General features: G+C 41.3%; 1 protein-coding gene across 2 annotated transcripts in view; it reads left to right on the top strand.

Annotated features, from left to right (window-relative positions):
* The first annotated feature begins 737 nt into the window (after window positions 1-737).
* The window catches only part of ppp1r21 (protein phosphatase 1, regulatory subunit 21), a 27,436-nt gene continuing 13,710 nt past the window's right edge, over window positions 738-14,463 (top strand). The window contains exons 1-15 of one of the 2 annotated variants that reach the window (XM_042736172.1): window positions 738-1,289; window positions 1,427-1,495; window positions 1,585-1,731; window positions 1,907-1,984; window positions 3,642-3,806; window positions 4,779-4,837; window positions 6,206-6,300; window positions 6,394-6,446; window positions 6,690-6,839; window positions 9,251-9,352; window positions 9,425-9,513; window positions 11,983-12,119; window positions 12,237-12,329; window positions 13,077-13,204; window positions 14,341-14,463. The exon at window positions 14,341-14,463 is cut by the window's right edge and continues 24 nt beyond it. In XM_042736172.1, coding sequence (XP_042592106.1) covers window positions 1,230-1,289; window positions 1,427-1,495; window positions 1,585-1,731; window positions 1,907-1,984; window positions 3,642-3,806; window positions 4,779-4,837; window positions 6,206-6,300; window positions 6,394-6,446; window positions 6,690-6,839; window positions 9,251-9,352; window positions 9,425-9,513; window positions 11,983-12,119; window positions 12,237-12,329; window positions 13,077-13,204; window positions 14,341-14,463 — 1,548 coding nt within the window. In that variant the 5' untranslated portion in view covers window positions 738-1,229. Of the gene's footprint in view, window positions 1,290-1,426; window positions 1,496-1,584; window positions 1,732-1,882; window positions 1,985-3,641; window positions 3,807-4,778; window positions 4,838-6,205; window positions 6,301-6,393; window positions 6,447-6,689; window positions 6,840-9,250; window positions 9,353-9,424; window positions 9,514-11,982; window positions 12,120-12,236; window positions 12,330-13,076; window positions 13,205-14,340 lie in introns of both variants that reach the window. The other variant, XM_042736171.1, reaches the window with a different exon arrangement.

Here is a 14,463-nt window from a genome sequence, read left to right as displayed (position 1 = left end):
TAGAGCAACAGTGAATGTTTACAGATATTTTAATCCGTAGTGCACATCATCTGATATCTTAATGTAATGCTTATATTCACACACACACACACACACACACACACACACACACACACACACACACACACACACACACACACACACACACACACACACATCCTCACAAACACACACGCACACACACGCACACACACACTCACACACACACACACACACACACACACTCACACACACACACACACACACACACACAACACACACACACACACACACACACACACACACACACACACACACACACACACACACTCACACACACACACACACACACAACACACACACACACACACACACACACTCACACACACACACTCAACACGCACACACGCACACAGACACACTCACACTCGCACACACACACACACACACACACACACACACACACACACTCACACACACCTCTGTCAGTGTGTGTGGCGGGATCGTGTTGAATGATGCTCCCCCTGCTGGACACGCCTCAGGAACAGCAGGGGCGTGGCTCGCCTGCTCAGGACATCTGAGTCTGCAGCTCCTGTAGCATGTCTGGGATGTTTTGTTGACCAGCGGGCGACAGCAGCGATATATTGAAACGTTTATTTTCTCCCATTATAATCTTCAGACGTGCTCAGTAAACATCACATTATTATCATCATCATTATTATTGTTGAGGATGATGTTGATGTGATGGTTTATGATGGGGCTTTTATTTTGAAGGGTGTGCGCTGTCGCCGTGATCACGTGAACGGTCGGTCCGGCGATAGAGCCGCTCGAGAGCGAGATTAAATAAGAGCTCCGTGAATGTGAATGTGGTTTCGTTTGTTTACCTGTCGAGAGTGTTTCAGCGCGGAAGAGGGATTTACAGCGCGATATTTCGATGTGTCTGGTGTCCTTCTGTCCGCTAAACGTTACAGAGACGATACAAGGATCGAAACAAATGAGCGGTTTTAACAGGTTTGACTTGTAAAAACAATATACAGTCTCACAGACTGAGGAATGATACACGTTACGTTATTTTGATACAGTCTGTGTAAACTATCCTCTGTGCTTGATGCAGATATCCGCTTAGCATTAGCTTTAGCCGCAGATGAGCAGTCAGTCAGTCGCTGCTCACGTGATCCTGTCTTCATAAACAGCGATGATCAAACACTGATCCCGCAGCACACACACACACACATCTGACAGCCGATCTCATGGCGAACGTGACGGATCTGCAGAGTAAATACAGCAAACTGGCCCAGGAGTACTCCAAGGTGAGCTCTTCATCAGCAGACATCCGTGATGACAGAGCGGTTTCTGCCGGTTCTTAAACACTCTCCTATCATCTGTCTGTTCATCTTCTACCGGTGAAAGTGTGTAAATGATTAAATGTGTTCTGTGTGTGTGTCAGCTCCGAGCTCAGAATCAGGTGCTGAAGAAGGCCGTGGTGGACGAGCAGACCGCCTCCTGCTCCCTGAAGGTCTGTGTGAGGTCCTGCGCTGGGGGTCTGGTGCTGTGTGTGTGTGTGTTCACGTGTGTGTGTGTGTGTGTGTGTGTGTGTGTGTGCAGGATGAGCTGAAGCAGAAGGAGCAGAGCTTGAGGAAGGTGGAGCAGGAGATGGACAGCCTGAGCTTCAGGAACCAGCAGCTGACCAAACGAGTGGAGCTGCTGCAGGAGGAGCTGCTGCTGTCTGAGAGCAAGAGCAAGAAGAGCAAAGTGAACACACACACACAAACACACACACACACACACACACACAGAGCTGATGAGGCACAATGAGCCGATCAGGGACAATATGAGATGCTCTCGTAGAGCGGGAGGATGTTTAACATCAGCAGTTATTGTTGGTTTGTGTGTGTTTGCGCAGAATAAAGGTGACTCTCCATCTCAGGTCAGCCTGCAGACACAGAGCGTGTTTGATGAAGACCTGCAGAAGAAGATCCAGGAGAACGAGCGGCTTCACATCCAGGTGTGTGTGTGAGACGTAGATCGATGATCTGTACATCCGGCTTTGTTTGAACAGTTCTTGAGTTCTGAGGAGCTTCATCACACAGTGAATGCAAGGACTCTCGTGACATTACTGAGAATGTCATAACAAGCCATCTCAAACAGCATTTAAACATCCGTTCAGATATCATAAACACGTATTACACAGATGGTCACATGCACACACAGAAACATTCTCAAACACAGAAACTCTTTGTCAGCGCTGTCCCTACACTTTTTTTCAATAAAACTGCTTTGTTACAGAAAAACGACATGATGTTTCTTAGCAGTGAGGTGGGACTGTCACTGTTTTTTAAAGTAATTAGCTTCACACACACACACAATCTCTTGCTTTATCTCTCTGTCTGATTTAGAACGGGCAGAATTGTGCATCTGATCTGACACATATACAAGCTAACCAATAAAAATTTAAACATTTTTTGCTTCGTCAAATTCAGTTTGATTCAGCAAGGTTAAGTGGTCAATGTTATTGCCTTTTCTTAGGTCAGAATGTGCAGAATAGCTCCAGATTACACCGTGTCATAACTACACACAACATGTGATAAAAGGTATCTTTTCCATGCCAATCAGAGTTTTTATTTTTTAACTAACCGTGACAGCGACACACAAAATTAATATTTTAGAAGTGGTTTCTGTTTTAGCGACGCTGCGGCTGGAACAACAGCATTCAAATGATATGACAGTAGATAATCTCAGGTGATTATGTGCTTTATTCAAAGTTAAAAACGTGCCTAATGTGGGTTTGAATATCATTTTGCGTGACCTTACAGCCATACTGAAAGCAACAATAGATCTTGAAAATAAATTAAAGCAAAGATGCGAACTGCGAACCAACAAGTGTACTCCATGGCAAAGATGGTATCAGTCACTCAGTATGTACATTTAATGAGGTTTAAAACATTTAATATTTATGAATTAGATTATAAACTTATTAATTTTGTTGCAAGTGCAGTGTGTTTCCAGAGAGGCTCCGCCCAGCTGATTGGCTGTGATATTTGATTGATTCTGCCGCGTCGCGTCTGGTGTGGACACACACACTGTTTGTCGCTGGAATCTTGTTGCATGTAGTTAGGACACGGTGTACCCAGCACCCTGCTGGACAAAAGGGAGATAAAGTGTGATGTGTGAAGTGTGACATGACATACAGCCAAGTATTGTGACCCAGTATTTGTGCTCTGCATTTAACCCATCCAAAGTGCACACACACAGCAGTGAACACACACACACACTATGAACACACATCCGGAGCAGTGGGTATCATTTATGCTGCGGCGCCCGGGGCACAGTTGGGGGTCCGGTGCCTTGCTCAAGGGCAGCTCAGTCGTGGTGTTGCCGGCCTGAGACTCGAACCCACAACCCTAGGGTTAGGAGTCAAACTCTCTGACCACTAGGCCACGACTTCCCCACATAAGTAAATAAATCACATAAGTTGAGCAGCGGGGAACCTCAGGGTTCGGTGCTTGGTCCTCTCTTTTTCTCCATATACACAATATAACTAAGAACAATCATGCAGATAGTCATGTAGTGTTAGCACTTGTAAAACCCCGTGATCAGAATGGGGAGTTTCAGAGCTCACCGATGAGAGCTCAGCTGCTGATAATGTTGTGTTCTGTCTGTAGTTTCATGAAGCGGATGAGCAGTACCGTCGTCAGGAGGCTCAGCTGAGAGTGCGGCTAGATCAGCTGGAGAAAGAGTCTGAGCAGCATCAGGCCGTCGTCGACGCTCTCAACCGCAAATACACAGACGCCATCGAGAAACTGCAGAACGATAAAGCCCTTCTGGAGGTCAGGGACACATTCACATGCCGGAAACCCATTGTGTTCATTAGTAGAGCTGCACAAGTAATCACATGCAGTGATCATGTGCATCTCGTCAGTAAGGCTGTTCTGTGATTAGTAGTAAATCTCCATCACCTGCGTTCAGATGGAGCAGCATTTACTACACAGAACCGTAGTTCACTGACAAGCTGCACAAAACAATTCACAGATGATATAATTGCACGATTATGAAAGCTGTTTGCGTAGGTTGTCAGTGAACTATGGCTCTGTGTAGTAAATACTGCTCTATCTGAAAGCAGGTGAAAATACCACATTTAATAACATGATTTTACTCCAAACTCACTTCATAACGTCAGTCGAGTGTTTGAAATAAATCCTTCAGTGAGATGATGTGGCTTCTTACACAGAATAAGACACGCAACACATTTCATAGCATTCTTAACAGTGATAAAAGCATTGCATTATTATATACTTTATTATAATGAAAGATATAATAAACCATATTGTCACAGCCATGTGTTTATTAGTCACGCTGAATCAATGAAAGCAGCTGAATCTTCTGTATATTCAGCTAGCGCTATAGGGATTTCCTGGGTTTCTTCTGTGGGGTGTATTTGGAGTTTCTCTGGTCTTCAGATGGAGATTTAATGCTGATCACAGAACCCTGCTTCACTGACCAGATGCACATGACTATTGCAGCTTCGACCTAGCCGTGATTTCATTGTGATTTATCGTGCAGCCCTAATCATTAGGGATGGGCCTAAAGATGACTGTCATGACATCACCTAAATCACTTTTCACACAGATTGATTTTTAACTCGCTGTTTTGGAGACTTTCATTCTGATCTGTGTCTCGAGAAGTGTCTTCAAGGCATGTTTTTCTGAACCTGACCGCTGGTGCTCCTGATATGTGATTTGATGATGTTGATGTGTGTGTGTCCATGAGGAGATGTAAACGTGTCTGTTTGATGATGTCAGGTAAACGCTCAGACGCTGGAAAGAGAAGCCAAGGACTGTCGAATCAGAACTGAAGAGTGGTGAGTATTCACATTCACTCATCACTGCAGTGTGAGGACTATCTCTGATCCTGTGATTCAGGACGCACAGTGTTTCTGTTGTGTAGTATGATCCATTTTCTACTTAGCCAGTCCCATTTAGACTATGGGAGTGTAATTTATAATTCTGCCAGGAAATCATATAAACAGATATTTGATACAGTGCATCATCACGGATCACGGCTTGCTTTGGGAGCATTCAGAGCTTCACCAGTGCAGAGTTTGTACACTGAAGCCAGTGAACCTTTACTTCAAAACAGACGGTTGAAGCTGTCAAACTAAAAGCAAATAAAAACAGATAATGGTGTAACTGCAGCAGTGGTGACTGGACAGCAGCATTATTGAATCTGTATATTCCAAAAGATCTGAAATACGTGCTTTGCTATTAGCTTTGGAATATATTGAAAATGCACAACAAAAGGATTCTATAATTTTTACGGACTCTAAAAGCATGCCTTCAAGTAATGGACTCGTTAAAACTGATTATCCTTTGATAGATTGTATTTCAACCAAAGTGTACCATCTACAGAATCGATTCTGTAGTATTATTTTTGGCTGGGTTCCAGGCCATGTTGGGCTTTCAGGAAATGAGTGAGCGGATGCAACTGCAAAGGAGGCTTTTAATCAGGAAGTAAACACATGTCAAATTCCTCTCTCAGAGATCAGACCTATTATTAATCGTTATATATTAAATAAGTAGCAAGAAGAGTGGGATACATGTACAAATAATAAATTACATGAAATCCATCCAGAAATTTCAAACAGTTTTGTAATCTCGTTTAAAACTAGATTAGATCAATATTTAGCAGAGACCTCACACAAGACTGACTCGTGCATGTTTGCTGAAAGGTGAAGACCCTGCTCAGTGCATGTTCTGCAAGATTCCCCTTCTGCCACACACATATTATTGGACTGTCCCGCTTTTAATGTATGCAGAAAACTCTTATGAAGTGAACTCAGTTATTTAGTGTAATTTTGCCAGAAAAGGTTTTAGAATTTTTATCGTATGTTAGTGTAAAACATCTTGTGTGATATAACTTGTGCTTGTTTGTTTGCTGGTTTTTATTGTATTTGTTATACTTTGTTATTTTTTTATATTGTTTTTGCCGTGAAAATAGCCTAAGATGCTGACATGGCATTAAATAAATATACACTACTACCACTGGTCCATTTAATACACCGAGGTGCATCCCATAACCAGATACACACTGAACCAAAGCAGATCTAAACACAGCTGTGCTGTAACCTGTTCATATGGGTGTCTCAAAGAAGACCAGCAGTCACATCTCACTCAGATGTCTTCTCCTCCATTACATATAGCTGATGTGTGTGTGTGTGTGTGTGTGTCAGTCAGCAGCAGCTGAGGAAGTACCAGAGTGAAGTGAGCAGTCAGTTAAAGCACAGCAGCAGTGTGATCCAGGAGAAAGTGCCCTTCAACGACACCCGTGAGTATCTCTCACACACACACACACACACACACACACACACACACACACACACACACAGTGTAGTCATGTGTGAGTGTTGTGTTTCTGCAGAGCTGAGTGACTACAACAGTCTGAACGTTCCTCTGCACAACAGAAGGCATCAGGTGAGAGGGATGCTCCTGCTGACTGCTGTCACGTTTACAAGGACAACAATACTCAGATTTTAACATGATTAAGACAATACTCTCATTTTAGAATCTACCATGTAAACAGATTTTTGATTACCTTAATCTGACTAAAGTCATACTTGAAGTGAACACAAATTGAATCAAGACGTGGAGTTTTCCTATTTTAGTCACATTATCGAAGTGCAGTATAGACATGTATGTGTGTGTGTGTGCGCGCAGCTGAAGGCTCGTGACGTGGCGGCTCAGGCTCTAGGGTTTGTTCAGAGTCTGGTCTCGGCTCTGCTGAACTTACACTCGTACACAGAGCAGAGAGTCCACATCTATCCTCTGGACTCATCCATCGAGGCCATCTCACCCGTCAACCTGAAGGTACAGCACTCACTGCACCTACTCACTCAATCATCAGCTGATGGACAACGGAAAAACAGTGATACACCCAAATTCATTTTTTACCAAAACACAGAAACCAGAATAAAGGTTTCATTGAGCTGAAAACTGAAACTGAAAATGACTGCACGTGCTGCTATAGTGATCTGCCACGCCACATTACAGAGCCACAAAACCAGATTTATTCATTGAATTTTGTGATCAAATTCACATCGTTTGAGATCAAAGAAAATGTTTTGTATTAAAAGAATGGTATGTGACCCTGGAGCACAAAAGCAGTCATAAGTAGCACAGGTATATTTGTAGAAATAGTCAACAATACATTGTATGTGTCAAAATGATAGATTTTTCTGTTATGCCAAAAATCATTAGGATATTAAATGAATGTGTTGTTTCTAAAGTAATCTTTGTGTATTTTATAGTTTGTATGTTTATATGTTTTATGTTTAATTTGTATTTTTGTTTTATTAAAAAAAAATAGATTTTCTTAATATTTAGATTTTGTTGCACCCTCAGATTCCAGATTAACAAATATTGTCCTATCCTCAAACCATACATACATGGAAAGTTTATTCAGCTTTCATTTTTTCAACTTGACCCCTATGACTGGTTTTGTGGTCCAGGGTCACATATCTCCTTGTGATTATTGGATGGCCACAGCTACAGTTTAGTTCACTCATCAGCTGAATACAGTGCAGACCTAAATATCTCGTAGCATCCTGCTGTAGTTCATCCACGCTGTGTGAAGCAAACACTCGTACAGTCAAAACACACCAGCAGAGAAACGCTAATCAAGTGTCAACGCTTATCAAGTGTCACAGTCCATCATTTCAGCTTTTCTAAACTGTTCCAGACAAATTCACTTCAGTTGCTGAAATATGGGTGCATCTCTGAAAGCTCTTTCTGTCAGAAAACTATTTCATTCTGTTTTCTCATTCAATGCTAATTATGGTGTTGATTGAATGAATTTAGCTCCAGCATTCAGCACCTTAAAGGGATACTCCACCCCAAAATGAAAATTTTGTCATTAATCACTTACCCCCATGTCGTTCCAAACCCGTAAAAGCTCTGTTCGTCTTCGGAACACAATTTAAGATATTTTGGATGAAAGCCGGGAGCCCTGTGACTGTCCCATAAGACCTTGGAATGTCGTGACTGACTAATAGGAATAGAGTATTCGAAAGAGTAATGTGTTATTTAAGGTTCGTTCTTTGGATTGTTGAGAGGAATTAACTGTCAATATCAGCAGCTATCAATAGTATATATTCATCATTCAAAAGGAGAAACCGAAACAAAGATATACAAGATAAATGGAGATATACGAAACGTAAACAAAGCAGCGCTTGCTTACCATTTTGAAAATCAGTAATGTTGATAACTTTAATAATTTTAAGCGGTTCATGTTGTTATGAAAAAACTTGCGTTTTAGAATTATTGGGAAAGATCACGTAACATTTAAACAGCCTTCTGTCTGTACCGCCTTCATTCACATGCTTTTCATCACTTTCTCTTTAATTCTGAGGCACTGACCCGTTTGCTTAACTGAACATCCAATCAGAGCTCTCACTCACGCCAATGTCCCCGACACCGATTCAACTGCTGCCGACGAGTGGAACACACCAAACAAACTAGGGCTTGGTGTATAAATAACAGTGTCAAGGTCCAGGAAAGGTATGAAAAGCCTCGTCAGAATACTCCATCTGCCATCAGACGTGCAATCTGGGTTATATGAAGCGACGGGAACACCTTTTGTAAGCGAAGAAAACAAAAATAATGACTTTATTTAACAATTCCTTTGTCAAAGGTCTCCTCTGTGTCTCTCCATATAGAAGTGCATACGCAGCATACGGTGATATGGAGAGACACAGAGGAGACTGTGAGCAGATGAAGAGTTCCTCTCTGGACAGTGATGGGATTCATGATGGATCTCCATCACCACAACACGCTCTAATAATACAGTAGCGGCTCTTCAATATCTCTTACATATCGGACAGATCTTTTAGCTAATAGTATCTAAGCCATTAAGTACTAGTACTTTTTGTAATATGAATAAGAACTAGTATCTAATAATAGAAATAAGTACTTTTTTAAATGACTAGTAGATAAAGAATAAGTACTAGTACTTAATGGAATAGATACTAGCAGCTAAAATAATAAGTTCTGGTAGCATGAGAACAGATACTAGTATGTTTTAAGGATTGAATGTTAAAAGAGCTGGCCGTAACTCGGGCTAAATCTGCAGCTGTTAGCCGTGCAGGACGTGTTGATTTTGCTTCAGTGTTGAATTAAAGTGCTCATGTAATGTTGAATCTGCTGATTCATGTAAGCGGAGCGCCTGTGTGTGTGTGTGTGTGTGTGTGTGTGTGTGTGTGTGTGTGTGTGTGTGTGTGCAGTTCTCTCAGTATCTGCACGAGAACGCCTCGTACCTGCGTCCACTAGAGGAGGATCTACTGCAGCTGCATCACAGCATCACAGAGGACAGCATCACCGCTCTGGTGAGACACACACACCGTACACACACACGCACACGCACACACACACTGACTCCAGTCTCACTGTGTCTGCAGGAGACACTGGTCAAGCTGCAGGACTTCTCCAGATCCTTCTCCTCCTACAGCAGCTTCCTGCAGAAGATCCTGCCGTACCAGCTGCAGAGGTGCGACCGCTCACGCTTCACTGCGACAGAAGCACACCGGGAGCAGCCCGCTGCTCTACCAGCTGCACACATATACAGGACATGTGTATATATATAATAGGGCTGGGAAAAACGGCATTCATAACCTCAAACCGGTTGTGGTTTTCCCACGTCAGTTATTTTGTGATTTTTAATCCTTTTAATACTTTCCCCAGGGTTGCCAGATCCACAAAACAAAACAAGGCCGATTAATATTCAAAACTATCCCAATCCTGTTTTTTCACTGAGTTTTCCTCTTCGTTGGGTGTCCCCTCTGCCAAAATCACATTAAGGGCAATCGCTTTGATTATAAAATATACTAAAAAACAGCCCGCGGCAGCAGCCCTGACCTTCCCTTAATAACTAGCTCCCATGTGTGTGTGGTCACGTGACTCTGTCCAGAACACTGAGTCATCTGAGCGACCGGAGCAGCGTGAAAATATGCTTTTTACATTAACATTGAAATCTGACAATTTTCATACGACATTTTCATTTTAAGAAATTTGTGTTTTGATAAAAATATGCCATATATAGTTTGAAAAAAAAAATATCCCACCTTTAATAGTTGAGCGTATTTATAGTACAAACCTTGTCAGTGAATTATGAGAGCAAATAAATAAATAAAGTAATTGTACATTTATCATAATTGAGGTAAAATGTTCAGTTAATCAAGATTTTGATTTTAGGTCATATTGTCCAGCCCTAATATATAATCTGTTTAGAATATTTAGAAACTGACTGACACAAAATATCTTGCTGCTTGTTGGCTGCTGCTTCTTTTTATATTAAAGGCACAATATGTAAGTTTTTGCCACTAGAGGTCACATTTTCAAAACGATAACAAAGGTGAAGCTTGATGACGATATGAAGGAGGATGTTCACAGATGAGGTAATGAATTCATTTTTTACATTTTTAAATAGTTTTTTTAATTGCCTCTACCTTCCACAGTTATTCAAACAGCGAAACAAATATACAGAGAAAGCGAGCAAAGAACTTACATTGTGAGTGACTTAAGTGTAGTGTGAGTTTAAGCACTCTCAAAAAACTCGTCTTATAATCAGTAAAGCTGTCTATACACGATTTTATGAATGAATCTCTTACACCATACTGTAAGGAATTAGGTCAAGTTCAGTGGGAATCGAATCCAAAGATTCTGAATCAACTTGATTAAAACGGATTCAGAATAAATATTTTACACTTTATCAACTATTCGTCCAGCGTATAGTTAAAAATTAGTATATCTTACCAATTCTGATGTTTATATTGTTCCCTTGGCCAAAGGTCATAATACATGCTGGTGATGATTTCATTAACTGTGATCGAGGTAAAGAAGATCTGAGCTACTGAGCAGAACCCAAGAGACATCTTTCTTTGCAAGGAACAAGAATTTATTGATCTACTCTACTGTACATGAAACTACACACACACACAGTTCAGGGAATGAGAATTACGGTTTGAATGGAGTCCCAAAAGTCTAGTATTTGCTACTAGTTCTTAAATTGAAACCTGCGAACATCGCAGAAGCAGAGATTTTGCTTTCAGCTGCTTAAGAAGATTTAGCACCAGTTTTCAGCAAGGAGAAGATTTTGTCTGTTACGTGCGTTTGGTGCCGGAAGGCAGGGTATCCTTTTCTGGCCGAAGGAATCCCATCGCTGGCTGGATGATGTTTCTGGGAAAACACTGGTGATGAATGGGTGCTGCTGTTCACAGAGATCTGCACTTGTTGTTTATGATGAGAGAATTGGTGTGAGAGCTGAATTCAGTCAGCGAGTGCATACACTGAACAAAAATTAATTGCATTCATAATCTCAACAGACTCGTGTGTGATGGGTTGTAATGTGCAACACTGCAAAAATGCGTAAAAAAATCATGGCGCAATATTGAGCAGATCTATATTTAATGCTGCAGTCAACATTTTTCATTTTATTCGCAACATCCGTATTGGATTTAGTTGAACTGTACAGCAGCATTTGTATCTGTGAGTTGCCACAGTTTCTGCAAGCGGAAGCTGAGGATAGTGTGGATATTACTTCACTGACCAGGGATGAAGCATTATTTAAAATGGGAATTTCTATGGATTTACACATCCTTGGCAACGTAGCTACACAACTGCATGAAATATATCACACTGTGCAAGTGGTTTTGGGATATTTTCTTATGATAATCTTACATACTGTGCCTTTAAATTAATGAAACAAAAATATGGAATTGCACTAAATGAGCAAAAAAAAAAAGATTTCATTACCAGTGCTTGCATTTGAATGTGTTTTCAGAGCTTGCAATTTCCAATTGAAATGTTCACAGCTGAAATATAAAATCATGTTGAATTCCTGCGCTGAAAACACAAGTCTTGACAATACAATGTGTTAAAATGCAAGCTGTTAATGCAGTGCAGTTTTTGTTTCAATGTGAGACGTCAGTCGTGAATTTGAGCTTGTGTGTGTGTGCAGTCTAGAGGAGGACTGCGAGGCATCTCTCTGCACGGCAGCGCTGGCGTCCAAGAACCGGCAGCTACAGAAGGACATGAAGAAACTGACCGCCGTCTTTCAGAAGCTGAAGTCTTACGTGGCTCTGCTAGCCCTGCCCAGTGAGTGTGTTACGCTGATGTGTGTGTGTGTGTGTGTGTGTGTGTGTGTGTGTGTGTGTGTGTGTGTGTGTGTGTGTGTGTGCGCATTTGGCTGACGAGTGCAGTCTTGTGCCGCAGGTGTGTGTTCAGATGCCATGTGTCAGAGCAGTGCTAATGCGGTCTTCACCCAGATGAGCGCGTGTCTGCACGGCCTTCACGACGCTGCCACAGGTGAGAGTCAGGCCTTTAATGCTGCACTCACTGCAGAACAGCCTTAAATATGATACATTTACTGCAGATGCAGAATGAAGATATGAATCTGAGAAATTGAACAAAATGAAGTGAGTTTATGCTTAAAACAAAACAAATATCTGACAATGAAAACTTGTTTTCTCTTTCAGTTAAGTTACTGTTTTAATCCTAAACTCACTTCATTCCAGCCCCCACTGTTCGGCACGCATCTGATTTGCAGATTAATTTACACATTCAAGCAATTTTAAACCAAAAGAAGAAGAAACGAAAGAGATTCGTTACTCAATTTGTTACTCGCATGTTGTTCTCATAGAGAAGCATAGAGCTGTGTTTCAGACAGCGCACGAATGATGCCTCTTTCACATCTCCCTGCATTTAAAATACATACACACAAAATGTCAAAAAACCCTTCACGGCATTCTCATTCTTTGTGCTTTAAATATTTATTTTGCTTATCTGAAAAATCATCCAATCTGTGACCCAAAAACCACTATATATAAATCCACCCCCCCCCAGCCAGTCCATGAGAATATTTTCAAAACGTCACCAGTCTGCAGTGTACAAAAGGTTGGAGACCCCTGGTCTAGACACGTAGAGTTAGAGAACGTATTGACATGTTCGCTTCAATTTATTCCTTAAATCTCCCTCACTGACTAGTCTTAAATCCTGTGTGTGTGTGTGTGTGTGTGTGTGTGTGTGTGTGTGTGTGTGTGTGTGTGTGAGCAGAGCTGTCGCAGCACTACAGTCAGAAGGCGTCTCTGGAGCAGGGTCTGCCCACCGTCACGCAGAAGCTTTGCACCACTAACGAGTGTTTGCTGTCCTCGCTGGCATCGCTCACCAACAGCTGTGGAAAGGTCTTCAGATTGAGTCTGTCTCAGTTTGTTCTGTTTCTTCATGTCACTCCAGACAGACTGATGATGATTAGATCAGATCTCTGTGTGCAGCACTAAAATCTCACTGCATTATTACAATTAATGACCAGATAAATGTTTGGAAATGCAAACTGATATTTTCTACTGACACACTACAGCAAAAGATAGAAATAACTGACTTAAAACCATTTTTAACTGCTGAAACACTAGTGTTCTGATCATTTTGGCCACCACTGTACATAAATAGGTTTTACTTATGCAAATATGTTAGAAATAGTGCTTTTATGTGTGTGTGTTTATGCGTGCGTGAGTGCGTGGGTGCATGCGTGGGAGGGGTGCGATTATCAACTACTAATCGAATAATACCCAGTGATTATCGAATATTACTTTTGCTTAAAATGCACATCCCTAGTTGCTTGTGTACCTTTTCCTACCCAATTTCTTCCTTCCGGTCAACCTTGATTTTAATATGCTTTGATACAGCACTCTGTGAAGTAATGATCTTCTGTGACTTACCCTCTTTGTGGAGTGTGTCAAAGATCGTCTTTTGGACTATTGCCAAGTCAGCAGTCTTCCTCATTACTGTGGTTTCAAAGAATACCTGGAATTTATACTGTAGGGATGATCATTTAATGAAACTCAAATGTAAATATTCTAATATTTTGATACACTGGACTTTTGATTTCCATGAGCTATAAGCTCCAATCATAAAAATTAAAACAAAAATGGTTTAATTTACATGTAATGAATCTAGAATATAAGAAAGTTAAACTTTTTGAAACTTTCACGATTTTCTAATTTTTTGAGATGCACCTGTATACATGCGTGTGTGTGTATTTTTATATATATATATACACAGCTCACATATATTATGTATACTAGGATTTTTTTTTTTGGTGATTTTGTTAATTAGAAATCACTAGTTAGAAATGATGCATTGTGATACAAATGTCAACTTATATCCGATGCACACTTTTTTAAATCGATGCATCACATCATTAACTTTTATGCGGCTGCACTTAGCGAATCAGTGAATCTTACCATCTCTAACACACAGACACACACCTCTGACACGCAGCACTGCGCTCCTCTTCATTCAGTTATAATATCTCCTCCAGATGGCCACCTTCTTCAGCAACAACCTGGATTTCTTGGCATCATGTCCCGGCTACGGTCCGAGAGGAGGCTTCCTGAACCCGCAGCAGGCCGACAGTGTGATGGAGAACAAGAGACGTGCTGCC

This window comes from Cyprinus carpio, chromosome B13, assembly GCF_018340385.1.
Source record: "Cyprinus carpio isolate SPL01 chromosome B13, ASM1834038v1, whole genome shotgun sequence".
In the NCBI taxonomy this organism is placed as follows: Eukaryota; Metazoa; Chordata; class Actinopteri; order Cypriniformes; family Cyprinidae; genus Cyprinus; species Cyprinus carpio.
This window is presented reverse-complemented; position numbering and strand designations above follow the sequence as displayed.